Source organism: Petaurus breviceps, unplaced genomic scaffold (assembly GCF_028583685.1).
Source record: "Petaurus breviceps papuanus isolate PSGF00001 unplaced genomic scaffold, PetGlider_PUasm1.0 178, whole genome shotgun sequence".
Lineage (NCBI taxonomy): Eukaryota > Metazoa > Chordata > Mammalia > Diprotodontia > Petauridae > Petaurus > Petaurus breviceps.
The window spans coordinates 18,577,100-18,595,666 of NW_027185777.1; the positions used below are offsets into that span (position 1 = coordinate 18,577,100).

At 39.7% G+C, this 18,567-nt stretch overlaps 2 protein-coding genes across 4 annotated transcripts in view; one reads left to right on the top strand and one right to left on the bottom strand.

The window, feature by feature from the left end:
• Positions 1-18,567, top strand: part of APBB1IP (amyloid beta precursor protein binding family B member 1 interacting protein) — a 121,222-nt gene that overhangs the window by 96,587 nt on the left and 6,068 nt on the right. Inside the window, exons 11-13 of the mRNA XM_069086336.1 lie at positions 6,399-6,497; positions 6,732-6,849; positions 15,609-15,712. Of these exons, the coding sequence (XP_068942437.1) occupies positions 6,399-6,497; positions 6,732-6,849; positions 15,609-15,712 (321 nt within the window). The remainder of the gene's footprint in view (positions 1-6,398; positions 6,498-6,731; positions 6,850-15,608; positions 15,713-18,567) is intronic.
• Positions 1-18,567, bottom strand: part of LOC138159957 (protein adenylyltransferase SelO-like) — a 105,955-nt gene that overhangs the window by 23,326 nt on the left and 64,062 nt on the right. The gene's annotated exons all lie outside the window — the stretch shown is intronic.

The window sequence follows — 18,567 nt, forward strand, 5'->3', positions numbered from 1 at the left end:
GACAGAGGACACATCCTCATTGGGAGTTCCCTATCTATACAAATGAAGGTACAGATGCATTCTTTCTCCCTGTCCAACTGAAGGTTCCAGAAATACCCTGCCCTAATCAGTAACCCATTTGTATAACAGAGGCTAGCACAGTGCCTGGTCTATGGTAAGCAGTTAAGAAATGCCTTCTCATTCATTCTGCTGGAGCTCCCTAATTTTATGCGGATACTGAATGGCTTCCATTGCAGAGAATACTATATTTTCTTTAGGCAGCAGTGACACGATGCAGAGAGAGTAAGCTTCAGACAGGGAGGCCTACATCCAAGTCCCATCCCTAACACATACTAGCTTTGTGACGCTGGGTGAGTCTCTTAATGTCACAGCAAGTCTCTACAACTGTTATACAATGGTTTTACATATTGTTCCCTCCATTAGATTGTAAGCTCCTTTGCCTCTTTTTGTATCCTCAGTGCTTAGCAAAGTGTCTGGCTCACAGTAGGCACTTATTAAATGTTTATTGATTGATTATTATCAGGTTGCATTAGTAAAGGGAGTTTTCATGTTGGGAGTTACTTATACCAATTAAATCACAGGTCAAAAGGGGAAAAAATCATACTTTTCTTTAAACTTCCCTTTTAAATTCTAGGGATGCATATTTCATTTGGGGCTTTTTAGCTCCCCTGCGTAATTTCTTCAAAGGGAAATTGATTTTTGTTTTAGTTTTAATACTTTCAAAATACTTGGTCATTTTTCCCCATTTGTTGCAAATTCCAACTCCTACCTTATTGTATTTTGAGGAAGGAAGGAATTTCTTTATTCTGTTACTGGATAAGAAGGGAGACAAAGGTAATTAATGCCTGCCAGGGAAACATTTTTGCTTTTCATAATTGTTAGGACATGAGTAGGAAAAATCGAGGACCAAGAGTCAGAAGGTCTGGGTTCTAATTTTAGCTTTGCCACTAACTAATTTTAATGTTGGACAAATTACATCTTTATCTTTCTGGTTCTCAGTTTTCTCATCCATAAAACTGGGGTAAAGGGTTGGACCAAACAGTACCCAGAATAGCTGTAAAATATGTATATGTATATCTGTTAAATTATATCTACATCTATCTCTCTCTCTCTCTCTCTCTATATATATATATATGTACATATATATATATATATATATATACACAGAAGTATGTACATATATATAGCTACCAATAGCAGCTATAACATTCTCAAGATTCTCATTCTATGTTATAGATTCTCATTCTATAACTTCTCAAGATCTTTGAACACTGTGTTTCTTGGGTCTTTTCAGCAGGAGAGACCCAAATTAGTGAACCCTACACTAGCAGTTTTCCCTGAGCCACTTTGCAAGCAGTTTTTCAGAATGTTACCCTGGGGTGGGGGGTAGCAAGGCACTTTGGGAAGTACCAGGAAACCCTAAGTATGCAGAAATTTCAGGGTATTAAATGGTACATCTGTAACCCAAATCACAGTGTCTCACTTAAATCCCAGGAAGTCTTGCCCATTGAAGAGTTAATTCATCTTCCCAGAATCCCTTTGATGGGCATATGTGTAGGGGGATTGTTTCTATCTTATGTCTAGAGAAAATGAGGCTAAACTATGAGCCACAGAAGGATTCATTGGAAAACCCAGGATCATAATTCAAAAGTTCCTTCCTTCTGTTCAATCTGATTCTTCCATTAAGGGAATGTTATTTTTCTGTACTTGGATATAACACATTTCAGAACATTAAGGTTTTTGTTTAAATGTGTGGTTTATATAGACTTTTTCTTTTTTAACAGTTGAACATCTTCCCATGAATTTTTGCAGGAATAAATTTACAGCATTTACTCATCTCAATTCCTGACCTTCTGGGTCTTGCATTCTACCTGCTAATTTTAAAAAATGTGCAAAGCCCTCTTTTAGGAAGGGAAGGAAGGAAGGGGAAGGGAATAAGCATTTATATCATGCCTCCTGTGTACCAGGCACTGTGCTAAGCTATTTACAAATATCTCAGTTGATCCTCACAACAAGCCCTGGGAAGGTAGGTGCTGATACAATCCCCATTTTACGGTTGAAGAAACTCTGCAGACAGAGGTTAATTGAATTGCCCAGAGTCACACATATATAGTAAGTGTCTGAGGTCTGATTTGAACTCAGATCTTCCCGAGTGTTACCAGATAAAATAAAATAAAATAAAATATGCTGATTCCCTAAAGGGATTAAAATGTTAAAGAACCAGGTTTTTGTTGTGCTGGTAGAAAAATCCCTAAGGGAAGATTTTGCTGTCCAAGGAGAATCTCATTTAGAGTGTCTGAATCGAATTGTTTTTCTAGTGAGGGGAATCTTGGCAAGAATGTAATTTTAGTTCAGGACCGTCTGGGCCCTACACGTTCTTTGTCCCAGCTTTGCTCATCTTATTAATGGAGGAAACAATGCCTGTACTGGTGGACCTGATCAAAGGAGTAAACATTCTGATTAGCCTTCCTTACGCTCACCCAGCCATTTAATGCCGTTAGCCCACAGTTGGGACCCAGGAGCACATTTAATCGTGACTTCTATTTTAATGGCTTGAAAGAGAAGGGTGTTTAGGGTAAAAGTGGCCAGAAAATAAAAAAGAAGCCTGGTGTGCAGAATGATGAAGCCAACATTGGGACCCAACCGTGAAGTCGAGTCAAGTATCCTCGAGCGTTTGGTGCCATCTGCTGGACTAAAGGAAAACCGCGAGGCAGAGAGGGAAGTTCTCCATTCATCTCAGACCACCAGCTATTTGCTTCCCAATTGGCTACATTTTAACCTCCTAGTTGAACAAAGGGAATGCTGGCTCCGTAATTGTTGCTCATGGAACAGAGTAACACTTTGCTGAGCCAAGGTTGGTAGGAACGCACTGAGACAATACTACTTAGAATCTCTAAGGTTGTGTGGTGGATAGAGTGCAAGGCCTGGAATCAGAAAGACCTGAGCTCAAGTCTTGCCTCAGACCCTAGCCATGTGACCCTAGGCAAGTCATTTAACCTGTCTGCCTCAGTTTCCTGAATTATAAAATGGGGATGTTGTGAGGCTCAAACTGTAAGGCATTAAGCACAGTGCCCGGCACTTGATAAATGTTTGTTCCTGTCCCCACCTCCAGAAGTACTATAAAGTAGATACTCTAACTTTAGGAAGACAGCTTGCTATGGCAGAAGGACTTGGAGGACCGGAGTTCAGAGCCCACTTCTAATATTCACAACTTGTATGAGCATGGGCAGCCATTTAACCCTTCTACCTTAGTTTTTTCATCTGTAAAGTGACAAGGGCAGAGTAGGTTTCTGAGTGCCCTCTCAGTTTTAGTTTATAATCATCTTAAGAAATAGAGATAACATATGACCACTAGGGCTGTATCCCAAAGATATTTTTTTCCTGTTTTTTGTTTGTTTGTTTGTTTTTGGAGGGGGGAAGGCAGGGCAGTTGGGGTTAAGTGACTTGCCCAAGGGCATACAGCTAGTAAGTGTTAAGTGTCTGAGGTCACATTTGAACTCAAGTCCTTCTGACTCCAGGGCCAGTGCTCTATTCACTGCACCACTGAGCAGCCCCCAAAGAGATTTTTTTTTAAGGGGAGAGGATCTATTTGTACAAAAATGTGTATAGCAGCTCTTTGTGGTGGCAAAGAATTGGAAATTGAGGGGATGCCCATCCGTTGGGGAGTGGCTGAACACATTATGGTATGATTTGTGATGGAATACTATTGTACCGTAAGAAATGATGAGCATTATGGTTTCAGAAAAACCTGGGAAAACTTATATGAACTGATGCTGAGTGAAGTGAGAAGAACCAGTATACAGTAATGTACACAGTAACAACAGTATTGTGCTGTGATCAGCTGTGAATGACTTTTCCCTTCTCCTAAATACAATGGTCCAAGACACTTGGCAAAGGACTCATAATGAAAAATGCTGTCCACCTCCAGAGAAAGATTTACTCATGGAGTTTGAATACAGAGCGAAGTGTACTGTTTTTTTTTTCACTTTATTTTTGTTTTTTTTTTTTCTTTTTTGGTCTTCTTTCACAACATGACTAATATAGAAATATGTTTTGCATGATCATACAGATATAACATATCAAATTGCTTACTTCCTCAGGGCTAGGGGAGGGGGAAGACTGAAGAAGAGAATTTGGAACTCAAAAATTTTTTAAATGAATAGTAAAAATTATCTTTACATATAATTAGGAAAAAATAAAGTATTACTTAAAAGGAAATAAATATAATTCATATTTACATAGTGTTTGCAAAGCACTCTATAAACATTAACATTTAAGCCGCATGACTAATCAGTGAGATATTATTGTTACCATATTACTTAAGAGTTTCAAAGAGGTTACACAGGGTCACACAGTTAATAAGTATCTGAAGAGTGGGCAGCAGTGTGCTGGTGAATGTTTGACAACCATCTCTCTGAGTAGGGAGATGGAAAAAAGAATATGTCAAGTCTAAAACTACAAGAACAAAGTTTCTAAAAATTGTTTCAATAAGCCCAAAGGAAGGATTTTTCAAAGATTAACCATGTTTGTTTGTTTGTTTGGGTGTGTGGCATCATTAACATCTAGAATTTTGATACGTGTATGTGCGTACACACATGTACACATTAGCTTCCTTTGCTGATACACAAGCTGAGTGTATGAAAAGGCCAGTGCATTAACTCATCCCTTCTCCTACTGGGGATGTTACCAACTCTGTCTCTCACATTCAGTCTCCTAAAAGACCTTTGCTCCAGTAGTCTGCCATCATTCTTGAGTCACCCCTAGGAACTAGTGCCTAAGTTTTTTTTTTAATTGTGGAAGGCTTTTCCTCCTCATCTCTGAATCCCAATATTTCATCTATGGGAAGCTTTCCTCAGCCCCTCTTCATTTCAGTGCCTTCCCTTTTAAATTAAAAAAATTAAAGCTTGTTTGTGCGTATTTGTTTGCTTACTGTTTCCCCCATTATATTATGAGCTTCTTAACTGTAGGGACTATTTTTTGCCTTTTTTTGTATCTCAAACACCTTAGCACAGTGCCTAAAACAGAGGTGCTTAATAAATGCCTCTTAATTATATCACATCTCAACTGATAAAGGAAAGAGTTTAACCAATAAGTACAGTCCAAGATGTTTCTAACCAGGGGTAGCATCCCAGTTATCTCCTAGAGCAGGGATTTTTAACCTGGGTCCATGGACTTTTTAAAAAAATATCTTGTATTTCACTCTACAGATTTCCTTTGTAATCCTATACATTTTATTCTGTGAACTTATAAACACGATCCTGAGGAGTCCAAAGGTTCTACCATATTGCCAAAGGGAACTATGGTCCAGAAAGGTTAAGATTTTAGTTCAACTTAATTAGCAGTTCAGAAGGAGAGAGGAAGTGGGGAAATGGGGCAAGTTCCCCCAGAAAATCAAGTGTTTGTAGTTCATGATTTTTTTATATATATAATAACACATCTTCACCACCTGAAGAGTTTTTTAAGCCACAGGAGTTTACTAAGGCATAGAGGGGTTGGAATCTGCGTGAGTAGAGAAGGTACCCACACCATCAAAATCTTGAATCTTTTACAGTAATGACACCTACCAAAACACAGCAAGAGTAGGGATGCTGAGGAGTTCTGCAGCACACACTGACTTGTTGAGGACCCTTCTGCATGACAGTGGGTTGGGACTACTGAGTTGGATTGAGCCTTGGGATTGTCCTCTCTACCTACCAGCCACCTAGTGCAGGGCTTCTGGTTAGCAGAAGATCTTAGGTCTAGGTATCTCTGATAAACTGCCAGAGGATACCTACTTATATGTGGTCCTCTCCATTAGATGGTGAGCTCCCTGAGAGCAGGGACTGGTTTTGCCTTCTGATTCTTATTGACTGTTGTAGAGCACCTATCACACACAGGGCTACACAATCATCTTTAAATGCCATTGGATAAACAGTAGAAATGATACAGATAATTTTTATTATCTTTTTTTTGTAGAGTGGGTGAGGTGGCACAGTAGAATGAGGATTAGGCATAAAGTCAGGAAGACTTGAGTTTCTCAACTCACTGATTGTGTGACCCTAGATTAATCACTTAAGCTCTCTCACCCTGAGTTTACTCATCTATAAAATGGGTCTCACAAGGTTGTTCTGAGAACCAAATGAAATAATACATACAGTGCTTTGTAAACCTTAAAGCACTGTATAAATGAAATGCTATATGTTAATATTCTTAATGAGGTTTAAAAAGGCTCATGACATATAACATAATAGTGAATTTCTTCCAAATTTAATCTTTTTTAAAAAAGCCCCATGTAGCCTCAAACAAAAAAAAAAATTGTACATGGTAACATTTACTGACCAAGAAATGTTTGCAAAGCACTTAGAGCTTCTCAAAGACTATAAGCATGGCTTGTTAAATTTATAACTTCCTTATTCCAGCACCCTCAGATTCAGAAGGAGTCTCAGTATATCAAATATCTGTGCTGTGATGATGCAAGAGCTCTCAATCAGTGGGTCACTGGAATAAGAATTGCCAAGGTAAGGAAATCTTTCTGTATTGGCTCCATAGGTTATTCCCTTTCTTACAGACTTTTCTATATGGACTGGTGAGTAGTTTGTTTTTTTTTAATCACCTTCAGAGTTAGAAGGATGAGCAGGTTACATAGATTTCAGTGAAGAAAATGAGTATTTGACCTGATAACTTTGAGTATATTTGCCTGATAAACTGAGCCAAAAGCATTGCATTGTGTGTTGTTTTTTCTTTCTCTATAGTATGGCAAGATTCTGTATGACAACTATCAGAAGGCAATGGCAAGAGCTGGACTTGCCTCTCGTTGGTCTAACCTGGGGACCTCGGACCCAACCACTGCAGCTCAGACCCCCTCCAAAGGTACCAAGAGAATTTTCATATTGGGAGGTTGGCCGGACTAAACCACCTGTGTCATTCCTTCTACTCCAGGAAATAAGGGCTCCCAGCAGTCCCCGCGTTTTCAGATCTTATTTTATCAAAAGATCTTAGCTAGGTGGCTCAGTGAATAGAGTACCAGCCCTGGAGTCAGGAGGACCTGAGTTCAAATGTGGCCTCAGATACTTACTAGCTATGTGACCTTGGGCCAGTCAACCCCAATTGCCCTGCCTTCCCTCTTCCAAAAAGAAGATAAAAAGATCTTAGCCAGTCTTAAGAATGTGGATCTCCTGAGAAGTCTTTCAAGGCTCCTCTTAGCTTTATCTTCCCCTGTCTAGTAAGAATTAGTGCTACTTCTTCTGGGTTCTTTCTAGGACTGAAGCTTTACCTAACTGGTGTGAGATTTACTGTAAAGAATGTTGGGGGTGGCTAGGTGGCACAGTGAGAAAGAGCGCCGGCCCCGGAGTCGGAAGACCTGGAATCAGTTCTGGCCTCAGATACTTAACACCCACACCAAAAAACTGGCCGTGTGACCTTGAGCAAGTTACTTAACCCCAATTGCTTTAAAAATAAATAAATAAATAATGTTGGACCTGAAGTCAGAACACCTGGGTTTGAACCCGAACTCAAAGCATTTATTTATTTTTTTTTTTTTTTAAGCAATCGGGGTTAAGTAACTTGCTCAAGGTTACACGGCCAGGTATTTCTGGGTGGGTGCTAAGTGTCTGAGCCTGGGATTCAATATCCAGGTCATTCCAACACTGGAGCCGGTACTCTTACTCGCTGTGCTACCTGGCCGCCCCTCAAAACGTTTATTAATCCATTCATTTTAAACTCTCAGAATTCTAGGCCTGTGATGTCAAACTCATAGAAATAGAGGTCCTACACCATACATAAGGATCCCTGCAGGCTGCACAGGGACTTAGTTTTGCAATATAATATTACCTGTGTTCTGTTGTATTTTTATTTATTTGGTTCACTATTTTCCATTTACATTTTAATCTTTTTCAAGATGTCCTTGGGAATGTGGGTTGACCATCTGACACCTCTTCTCTAGGCAATTCTCTAAGACTGTAAGTTGCAGGTAGCTGCTGATCCTCCTTGGCCAAGGATATTTCTTCATTGGCAAAACACTACCTACCCCTTTACAATCACAGCTGAGATGGAAAATAAAAGAATTGACCTATTCCCCCAGGTGGCTGTGATGAAATCATTCTGCAACCTTAAAGCCATGTGATAAGTTGAGCCTTTATTCTCCCTTTCTGCCAGTTCACCAGCTGCTTAAAAATGTCAGGAGCCACACCCCTTTCCTTGGCCTATGTCCCCTTTAGCACTGCCCTCAGCCTCTGGATTAGAACTGGGATCCCAGTCTTAATGAAGTGCCCTTCTGTGGAAGCTGAGAGCAGATCCCCTCCAAAGAAAACAGGATCACTATTAACTGGCTGCCACGTACGCCATGTTGGAACACTGACATGTTCCATATGTTCAGTTAAGGAAACTGGTATAATATCACCCATACACACATACACACACACACACACACACACACACACGAACCAAAGGAAAATGACATTAATTTAACAGCGTGGGGAGGGGGAATAATATTTGCATCTGCTTTCTATTTTGCAAAGCACTTTACATATATTATCTCATGTGACCTTCAGAACAAGCTTGTAAGGCAAGTACTACTATTATCCCCCATTTTACAGATGAGGAAACTGAGGCAGGGAGTGATTAAATTACTTGCCCAGCTAGTAAATGTCAAAGGCCAGATTTGAACTAAAGTCTTCCTGACTCCCAAATCACATGCACTCTCCACTTTTCCACCTAGCTGCTAGAATACATGAAAGTGAAGGGAGTGTTGGATGGACTGTGATCCTGGATGAAGCAAAGACATGGGAATTAAGGGCATAAATAGAGGTATTAACTGTCGGGAACAGTAGGGATAGTTCTCAGGGCTTCCCTATAAGGCTCAGTTCTGCAACTGACCAAATGGATTGAAGGGATATATCTAAGGTTAAGAATTTTTTCTTCACTCTGGCTCAGCTGTGACTGAAGGGTCCACAAGATCCAAAATCCATTGATTTGGGGATGCCAAAAACCTGCCACTCTCCCCAGCCCCTCATCTTGACAATGGGCATCAATTGGTCCCTTCCCAAAGCACTCCTGCCTCCTCTTGGGGTGGTCAGCTCCTGCTGAAGGGTCTCCTTCCTGTGTTGCGGGCAGTCTCACAAGCCCTGTATCCCCAGTCTTCTTGGCTGCTCCCCACAAACACCCTGGTAGTTAAGGTAGGCTGGCATTCACACCCCTGCCTCACCATGCAGGGGAGGAAAAGAGGGGATCAGAAGCTCTCACTCTTTTTTTTTTTTTTAAAGCAATCGGGATTAAGTAACTTGCTCAAGGTTACACGGCCAGTTATTTCTGGGTGTGGTGCTGAGTATCTAAACCCGGATTTGATCCAGGTCATCCCAACACTGGAGCCGGTGCTCTTACTCACTGAGCCACCTGGCCACCCCTAAGCAATTGGGGTTAAGTAACTTGCTCAAGGTTACATGGCCAGGTGTTTCTGGGTAGGTGCTAAGTGTCTGAGCCCAAGATTCGATCTCCAGGTCATCCTGACACTGGAGCTGGTGCTCTTACTCGCTGTGCTACCTGGCCGCCCCCCAGCTCTCACCCTTCTACACATTCTGTGCTCCAGGCAGACTGAATAACTCTGCTGCCACAAACGGATGCCTGTCTTCTCAGCCCTCTGCTTGAGCACAAACAAAAGCCACCCCTGCCTATTAATAAAGTACTTTAGGGAGATTCTATAAAGCAGCTGAAATTTAAATTTATTTTCCAAGGGCATTGTTACAGATCCCTCATGCTGCTGCTTGTCATTTTAACATAGAGCCAAACTTCTCACCATACACTGATCTGGAAATAGAGCAGACACTGAAGAAGTGCCTGACCACAGAGGGATTTCATTGAATGATCTTGGTGAGAAGCAAAGCATCGTTCAGGCAGGAAGACAAAGTTTCCTGTTCTCTGTAGCCAGCGTGTGCTACCACTGTGGTTACTGAGTCTCTGTTGGCCAACACATTAACTAGAGCGTGTGCACATTTAAAACGACATGCTCTAAGAACTCAGCTTTTGTCACTTTTTCTCCAGTGAACTTCCTCCATCCAAGTCCAAAGTCCAGACCTCACCGGGGAGTCTCGGAGGGAGGGAGGAAGCTGGATCACATCACCCTGTGTGTCTCACTTTTCATAACAAGGAGGGTAAAAAACTGATCTAGAACATTCCCATCCAAGTGAAATCAGGTCTTCATTAATAACCTTGAAGGGGAGAAGAATCATCATATATGCAGCCCTATGGGAGTGAAAGAAATGAGGGGGATAGTGCATCTTCTGCCTGTGTGCCCTATCATTGTATTACCCTTTGTTCTAAACATAATTTGTAGTATGTTCATTTGTGTATGTTGTATCACCCTTACTAGGGATTGAAGGCTTCTTGAGGCTAAGGCCTTTTTCATGAGTAACCAGTGCATGGTGTAGAGAAGGCCCTGTATCCTGAATGGCAATGCCAGCAGACAAATCATAAGCTCTGGCAGGGTGTTCACAAGTAGCTATGGTACAAAAATGATTAGTCTGGAGAGGAAGGATAAGGTTATGGGAGGTTTGAAAGGGGATATTTCATTACTGACCAGGGAGGAGAGGAATCAAGACAAACTTCCTGGGGGAGGTGGAGTTTGATTTGGGCTTTAAAAGATTTATGAGGCTTCAGTGTGTAAGGAAGGGGAGGTCACTTCAGCATGAAGAAACACAAAGGGAGGGGTGTGACAGGATGGGGAATAGTCCAGTTTGGTTGGTAAAACGCAACAGTATGACATGTGATAGTGGTCAGGTTATGGAAGATCTTGAATGTCAAGGTAAAGAAAAGCTTACTTGGTATGTAAGGGAATGATTAAAAGGTTTTGAACAAAGGAGTGAAATGACCAATAGGAAGAATGGATTAGAGGGGAGTGGGATATGTAAAGTGAGGAATGAAGGAGTCAAAAATAAGTTTGAGTATGGATAAATACCATAAATGGAAATAAGGACACTTGCTGAAGAAGCAGGTGGGGGAGCCATAAAGAGGGGGAGCAGTGGAGGGGGAGGAAGATTTCAGGTTTATATATGTCAAATTTTAAATTCAAGAAATCACCCAGGCAGAAATACTTGATAGCCAGTTGAAAATATGGATCTGGAGCTTAGAAGAGAAGTTGGGGTTGGATATATAAATTTTGGGGCAATCCACAGAGAAGGCATAGGTTTACAGCTAGAAGGGACCTCAGAGGTCATCTGCTACAACCCCTCCCTTCATTTTACAGATGAGGAAAGTGAGGAACAGCAAAACTAAGTGAGTAGCTCACCAAAGCCATGGTATTACACACAGTATTACAATTATACAAGTCAACAAGCTTTTATTAAGTATGTACTATATGCTAGGCATTATGTTAAGCACTAGGGATACAAAGAAAGGTGAAAAATCATCTTTGCCGTCAAGGAGTTCACTGTCTAACAGGAGAAACAGCCTTCAAATGACTAGGTACAAGCAGGATACTGACATGGAAAACTGGAGATGGTCTTGGAGAGAAGGCACCAAGATTGAGGAAAACTGGGAAAGGCCTTTTAGTGGACAGTGGGACTTTGGCTGACATTTACAAGAACTCAGAAGAGGTAGATAAAACGGTACAGCATTCCAGCCATGGAGGACAGTCTGTGAAATGGCCTGGAGTCAAGAGCTTGAGCATCTTGTCCAAGAACAATAAGGAGGCCAGTCTCCCTGGTAGATTAATTTAATGTTGTTGCAATAGTCCAGTTGCAACATGATGAGGGCCTGAACCAAGGCAGTGACTGTGGCAGAGGAAAGAAGTGGGTGATTTCATGAAAGGCTGCAAAGAGGTGTTAATTAGGATGAGGACTGGCAGTTAAGAAATCTTTGGTAACTCAGGAAAGAGCAATTTCAGTTGAATGGTGAACTCAGAAATCAGATCAGAGGGTTAAGAAAAGAGTGGAAGGGAAGAACATGGAGGTATTGAGTGTGGATGGCCTTTTCAGGGCTAAACACCATGAGGGGAGATGGAATGAATTTCTTTGATGTGTGTTTGTAGGTAGTAAGAAGCAGCCAGTAACCAGGGAGAAATTGAAGATTGAGATTATGCCATGCAAGAAACTGAGGGTGCTTAGTCTGGAATAGAGAAAACGTGGATGGGGAATGGAGTAGAAGGGGATGTCTGCCTTCTAATACTCCAAGGGTTATCTACACAAAGGGAGGGGTATGACAGGATGGGGAATAGTCTATCCAAGACTATCCACAAGTAGAATGAGTTGTCAGGAGGCACTGATTTCCCACTCAAGGTCCTCCTTGGTAAAGGCTGACGGCTGAATGGATTCTTGTTGGGTTTATTCTTGAGCTTTAGGTGAAAGCTGGACTACTGGGCCTCTAAGATCTCCAACTTGTTCTATGATTCTATCACCTCTGCCCTCCCAACAAAGGAGAAAAGGGAAACACTGTCTTTTTATCGAAAGTGTTGAAGAAAAAAATATTACTAACTATAACATCCTCTGCAATTTAGTCTGAAGTTTTCCAGAAACAAATTTATTGAACTGAACATTAATCAACTTCTAAGCCATTTCTAGTATGGAGAGACTGAAATAGTTTTTCATCCCCTCAACATGACTCTTTACCCAAGATTTGAGGTAACATTTATAGGACTCTTGAACAAAATAAAAAGAAACAATAAGAAGTTAAAATACAGTTTGGGGTTAGCATTCTAGAACTAGTCCCCAACTAAGTTCTTTCCTGACCACTAGACCTGCTGTTAACCCAGCCTTCATAGCCATCATCCTGAGAAGCAGCTCCTATGAAGGGACCAGTCATGCTGACCAGTTGCCACACCTAAGGCAGCTAAGCCAGCCCCAGCCCCTAAGCAGCAAGGCACCCTGAAGGAGAGACTGAAGACAGCATATGCTGGACAAGTCAAACCACCACCACCACTTTGGCCATCATTTCCCTCAAACCCTGATAGACAGTCCAGAATCCTGAGCCCAAGAGCTTTGGAATAACTGTAAGCCCCAAATCATCCGGCCCACTTCCAGTCTAACCTCCACAGCCACTGAGAGGATAAAATAATTGTGGAGAGAGATCCTTCCCTCCTCATCACAACCAGTTAACAACTATTACCAAGAGATAAGCATAGGAGCCCTGGGAGTGGCAGCACTAGCCAGACCACCATTCCTGCTTCCAGCCTGGCCCTCAGGGCTATCATCTAGGAAATCAGCTACTGGAGATAAGGGGCCAGCCATCTCCACCAAGTGCCAACCAGATACCACATAGGGCAGGCAAGCCAGCCTACCTGAAGCTGCAGGGTATCCCAAGCGAGAACCCGGAGGCAGCATACACTAGGCAATCAAACTACAACTTTGACTACCATCTCCCCTCTGATCATGATGGACACAGTCCAGGACCCTGAACCCAAGAGCCTTGAGAACAGAGATGCTTCCAGCCAAAATACCTTTGGTCATCATCCTGGGAAGCAACTCCAGTGGAGAGGCAGCCTGGCAACCAATCCTACAGGTGCTGTAGTTACGAAAGACCCAGAAAAGAAAGTTCTTGTCACCAAAGTCACTATCAAATGGTTCTAAATCAGAAATGGATGATTTTATCAGTGGAAATATATGAGGCATTAACATTTGCTTCACTGCTCTACTCTCAGGACCATCGGACTTTTCCATCTGACTTGTAGTTGAAACCATCCATGTGTATTGTCTCCTTCATTAAAATATGACCTCCAGAGAGGGATTGTCTGTTTCCGATTTGTATCCCCAGAATTTAGCCCAGTGCTTTGCACGTAATAAGCACTTAGGAAATGATTCATTCATTCCTGAACCATTTTTCTTTTTTTTTTTAAAGCAATTGGGGTTAAGTAACTTGCTCAAGGTTACATGACCAATTATTTCTGGGTGTGGTGCTAAGTATCTGAGCCCAGATTTGATCCCCAGGTCATCCCAACACTGGAGCTGGTACTCTTACTCACTGAGCCACCTGGCTGCCCCTTACCATTTTTCTTAAAGAACGAAAAAGAATTCCTTCCAGGTACCAGCTTATTAACCTGGAATTTAGGAGCCACAGCGTCAGTAGGTAGGAAGGTGGTGATCCCGCAGGCAAGAGTGAAGTTCAGTTGGAAGGAAGTCACCAGCCTTTGTTTCTTCCCACTTTCCCAAGGGTTTTAGAATGGAGAAATATTATTTCTTCATATTTCTAGAGAAACTAAAAAGGAGGTGGTTTAAAAATATACTTCCATAAGAGAATAGTAAAAGTGGTGCAAAGAGGATTTGCTTCTTAACTATAGTTAAGTGTTCACTTAACTTTACTTTATAGTGTTTACCCAGTAGTCAACTGTGAATAATCAGAGCAAGTACCATATGTGACGGATGGTTAGAGAAGCGAGGAGCTAATCAAGGATTCCTTCTGAAAGTTCAATGTACTCCATTTACAGAATCTCAGAGATGGACTGGACTTCAGCCATACAGTCTGATTTCTACCCTGCAAAATAACCCGCCTACACATCATATCCAATAAATCAGTCATCTAGCCTTTGCTGGGGAACCTCACAACCCACTGTCTACTGAAGCAATCTCTTTCACACCTACACAGCTCTTATACTTAGGAAGCTTTTCCTTATCTCAAATCTAAATTTGCTTCTTTATAGCTTTCAACCCGTTCTTCCAGGTTCTGCCCACTACAGGCAAATAGAACAAATCATTAAGCCCTCATGATGTCTCCCTTAAAGTACTTAGAATGGGCCAGTACTTTCACATACCCATTACCTACTATATTTGTGAACTCGAAGACTATGAGGTGTTGCTAGAAAAGAAAAAAAATAGAAAAAAGATTACCCCCAAAATTAGAAATTATGTCTTTAATGAGTAGCTTCAGTACTTTAGAAGATAGTAAAAGAAATAATTATCAATTTGAAAACAAAAGAGCATAGAGTACTGGGTTAGTTGCTAAGTAAATCTCAAATCAGTCTGATTCCACATAGTGAAATTGATGAAACCATTGAATTAAGTCAGCAGCTGAGTTCTCTATAGTGAAACCTGAATTAAATTGTCAACTAAAGTGAAGTTTTAGGAGAATGAGGCAAATAATAATATAGGTTCATAACAGCTTTTTTCTTACAGTAATTTATAGGGAATCTCAAGGGTCAGTATTAACTTCCTATAATCTATATCTAATTCTATAGTGCAACAAAAATTGGTATTTTGAAATGAACCTTCCATATCTGTAGTGACAAAAAATACTTATATTCATTATAGCATTTATTAAAAATATTTAATTATATACATTATAACATTTATCAAGGCACAAAAGTAAACTAATATATTCTGGACCTTCATTAACAAGGGTTGAAATAGAAAAGGTTTTAACACTCTTAACAAGGTAGTTCAGTCTTTAAACACATCATTCTCCAAGTATTATAATTAATTAATGTTTTACTTTAAAAAATAGTTCATTAAAAAATTTTTTGTTGTGCTTCTTACAAAATACTGTTACAGTCACAATTTTTCAAGCAGACCTTCAGTATTGTATATTATTATCTATGAATCTTTATTGAAAGTCCCTATACATGGACTATTTCATTTTCAGATTATTTATATACTCTGGCATCATGAAAATACATTGACTTTCCTCCTTTTTATCTGTCTTTTCCTTTTTAGGGCATACAGTAAACACAGTACAGCCTAATGGACAGATTTCCCAGCCTACACACTCTGTTAGTGGAATTTTCCAAGAGGCCCAAAGACATGTTGAAGCAACAAAGGTATGAGTTACTCCATGTAAATGAACCAATACTCAGAGTCATAAGTATTTTCTTTAATCTTTACCAGTACTCTTCTAAAAAAAACCCAGAAAATTAATTTCTCTCAAAAAAAAGGCTGCTTTATTGACCATTTCAGAGCTTAAACATATCTGTGTAAACATATGTGTAGAGTATCTAGTTAAAAGCTTTTTATTCATTTACGATGCGTGGGGATTACACAGTGTGTAAAGTTTTCTACACATTGTATGTGCCAGAGAGAAATCAAACCAAACTCCTGTCAGGAACTGTATGGCCAGTGGTGATGGGTTACCCCATCACTCTACATTTCAGGAATCATCACACCTTTTTGAAGTTGACATTATCCTCACCCTAGAGATGTTACACAGTATATTTTCATATGCTTGGTTTTTTAGATTGCTGGGTGTTCATTTTCTCAGGTTAATGGAATTATAATTATGAGAACATTTTAAATGTATTTCGTATATATTGAGATTATTATGCAGACACCCAAGGGTAATGTAAAATCCAAGGCTGTGTTACTACTGTGTGACTATAATGTACTTTGAGGGGCAGGGGGAATTGTATTTAAATATTTGTTGGGAAATGTCTGTTGTGTCAAAATGTGACAGTTAATTTTTTTTAAACAAGATAAAACTAAGGTGATGAATCCCTGTGCTAGGTACTAATGGTACTAATGAAAGTGAAAACAAGGGTTCATTCTCCCATGAGGCAGTTTTACAAATGGAAAAATTCTGTTCTGTGGCCATTGAAACTATGATCCCATCCTTAACTCTGGATATATATGAAGCAAATTTATGTCCCTATTCAGAATGAGGCACAAGTGAGAGAAATGTGGATGGTTCTACAAACCCATCACTACTATGTAAAATAAACAATAACCACCAGTTCAAGGAGTATGTCCTACAAACAGTGGGTTAATGATATCCTTGTAGAATAACTACTTTTCCAGGAAAAAAAGCAGAAAAATTTAGGTCTGAGTTGGAAAAGACCTCAGAAACCATCTAATTCAACCCATACTCGCAACGTCCCAGTACTTATTTAGGAATCAAAATGAACTGATGTATTTTAGAAGATCTTAAGGAAGATGAGTTAAAACAAAGATTTTAGTTTGATTCTGTTAAAAAGGACATTCGTCCTTATCTGAACACATAATTATCTAACATCTCAGTTAATCAGTATTTGTTCAGAACTCAAAAATTGCAACCATGTAGTGGTCAGTGAAGTCCCTTTCCTGTTGCTTTCCAAATAAGTGAATGTCTGAAACACAAACCATAGAATAGAGGAATAGAATAGAGTACTTATGACCCTAAATTAACATCAATTTTGGCACGTTGTGCATTTTCTTTCAAAATGAAAGACTGAACTGTATATTTAGTTGTATTCTAACGTTATCAGGGTACAAATGTGTAAACTGCCATTCAAGTTGAAACAGACACTAGTACACTTTGTCAGTTAGTAGATCTAATACAGGGTGTACACCTTGGTAGAGATCTGGAGCAGAGATTGAAGACCTGCTTTCTGACCAAGATACAAGCAAAGAACTTTAGAGGAGTCATAAGAAATCATTGAACTTGAGCTGTGAGCTTTGGAGGGAAAAATTGAGTTGGTTTTTTAATCCTTTGGGATTAACTTCTTTTGTTCTGAATAAATTAAGCTAATCATTTAGTCAGGTATATATTTAAGCATACCTCTGGCATACCTAGCTCTGCATTTTATTATCCCTATTTTATAGTCAGAAATTGATTAAGCGACTTGCTCGGAATCACAAAGCTAGTAATTATCTGAAGTGGGATTTGAATTCAGGTCTTGCTAACTCTGTCCACTATACTACCCAGCAGCCTTTCTTTTAAATTAGCCTTTTTTTTGTAATTATATTTTCCACTGCATACTCTATATCATATCCCAGAGTGATGGGGCATTAATACATTTTCAAATGTATCCAGAAATAATAATAATCTCTATTAGTTTTGTCTTTGTAAATTAAAGAACTCGGACTTAAATCTAGCTAATAATTAATTGTAATTTAGTTGCTAATGGGTTTTGTAACACATCATTTGTCTGTAAGAGCTGCATTTAAAACTTCCCTTTTCATAGTCCAGAATGTCTGATTTAAAAATAACTTTAAATAATTTTGACAGCAACATACCTATACCTCTTATACTAGGTATGCTGTGTAATATAACAGAATGCTTTGATATTTTCATCTGACAGTGAACTGAGAGTCACCACAGAGGCTAAAAGGGTGGTTGTTTATTAGGTCTTTTGCAATTTCTAAAGAGTTTTGAAAATGACTGGAGATTGTTTTTGTTTGATATTCTGGCTGTTCTTTCAAGTCTATGTACTTTGTTATTATGACTTTAATGATTTCCATAGTGCCTATTGAAGAGAATCATTTAAATGCTTAAAGCAATAAAAGAATCTGAGAATAGAAATAGCTAAATAACTTGCAAATACCAGTTCCCAAGCTACATGAATGGGGTGGGGGTGGGGGGGAACAGTTAGTTAGCTTATCCATGCAAACTAAATAAATGAAAGAAAAAACAAATCATAAGGGTTTTCTTGGAAAAAGCCTAATTTGATATTCAGTGGGAAGAGGTCATTACATGATGAAAGAAAAAAAAAAGCATTACAATTCTATTTAAAAATGAAACTCTGTTCTGGAGGAAGTAACATAGCTGAAAAGCTTGAATAAAATTTTATGTAAATATCAGTCATCATTCTACATCCCAATGATTGCAGAAAAAGGGGTGGCCCTTAGCCACATCTGATACCCTGGCTTGACAACAGTAATAATGGTAATAATACCTTTTGTCTTTATTACAGTTTACTTTGTT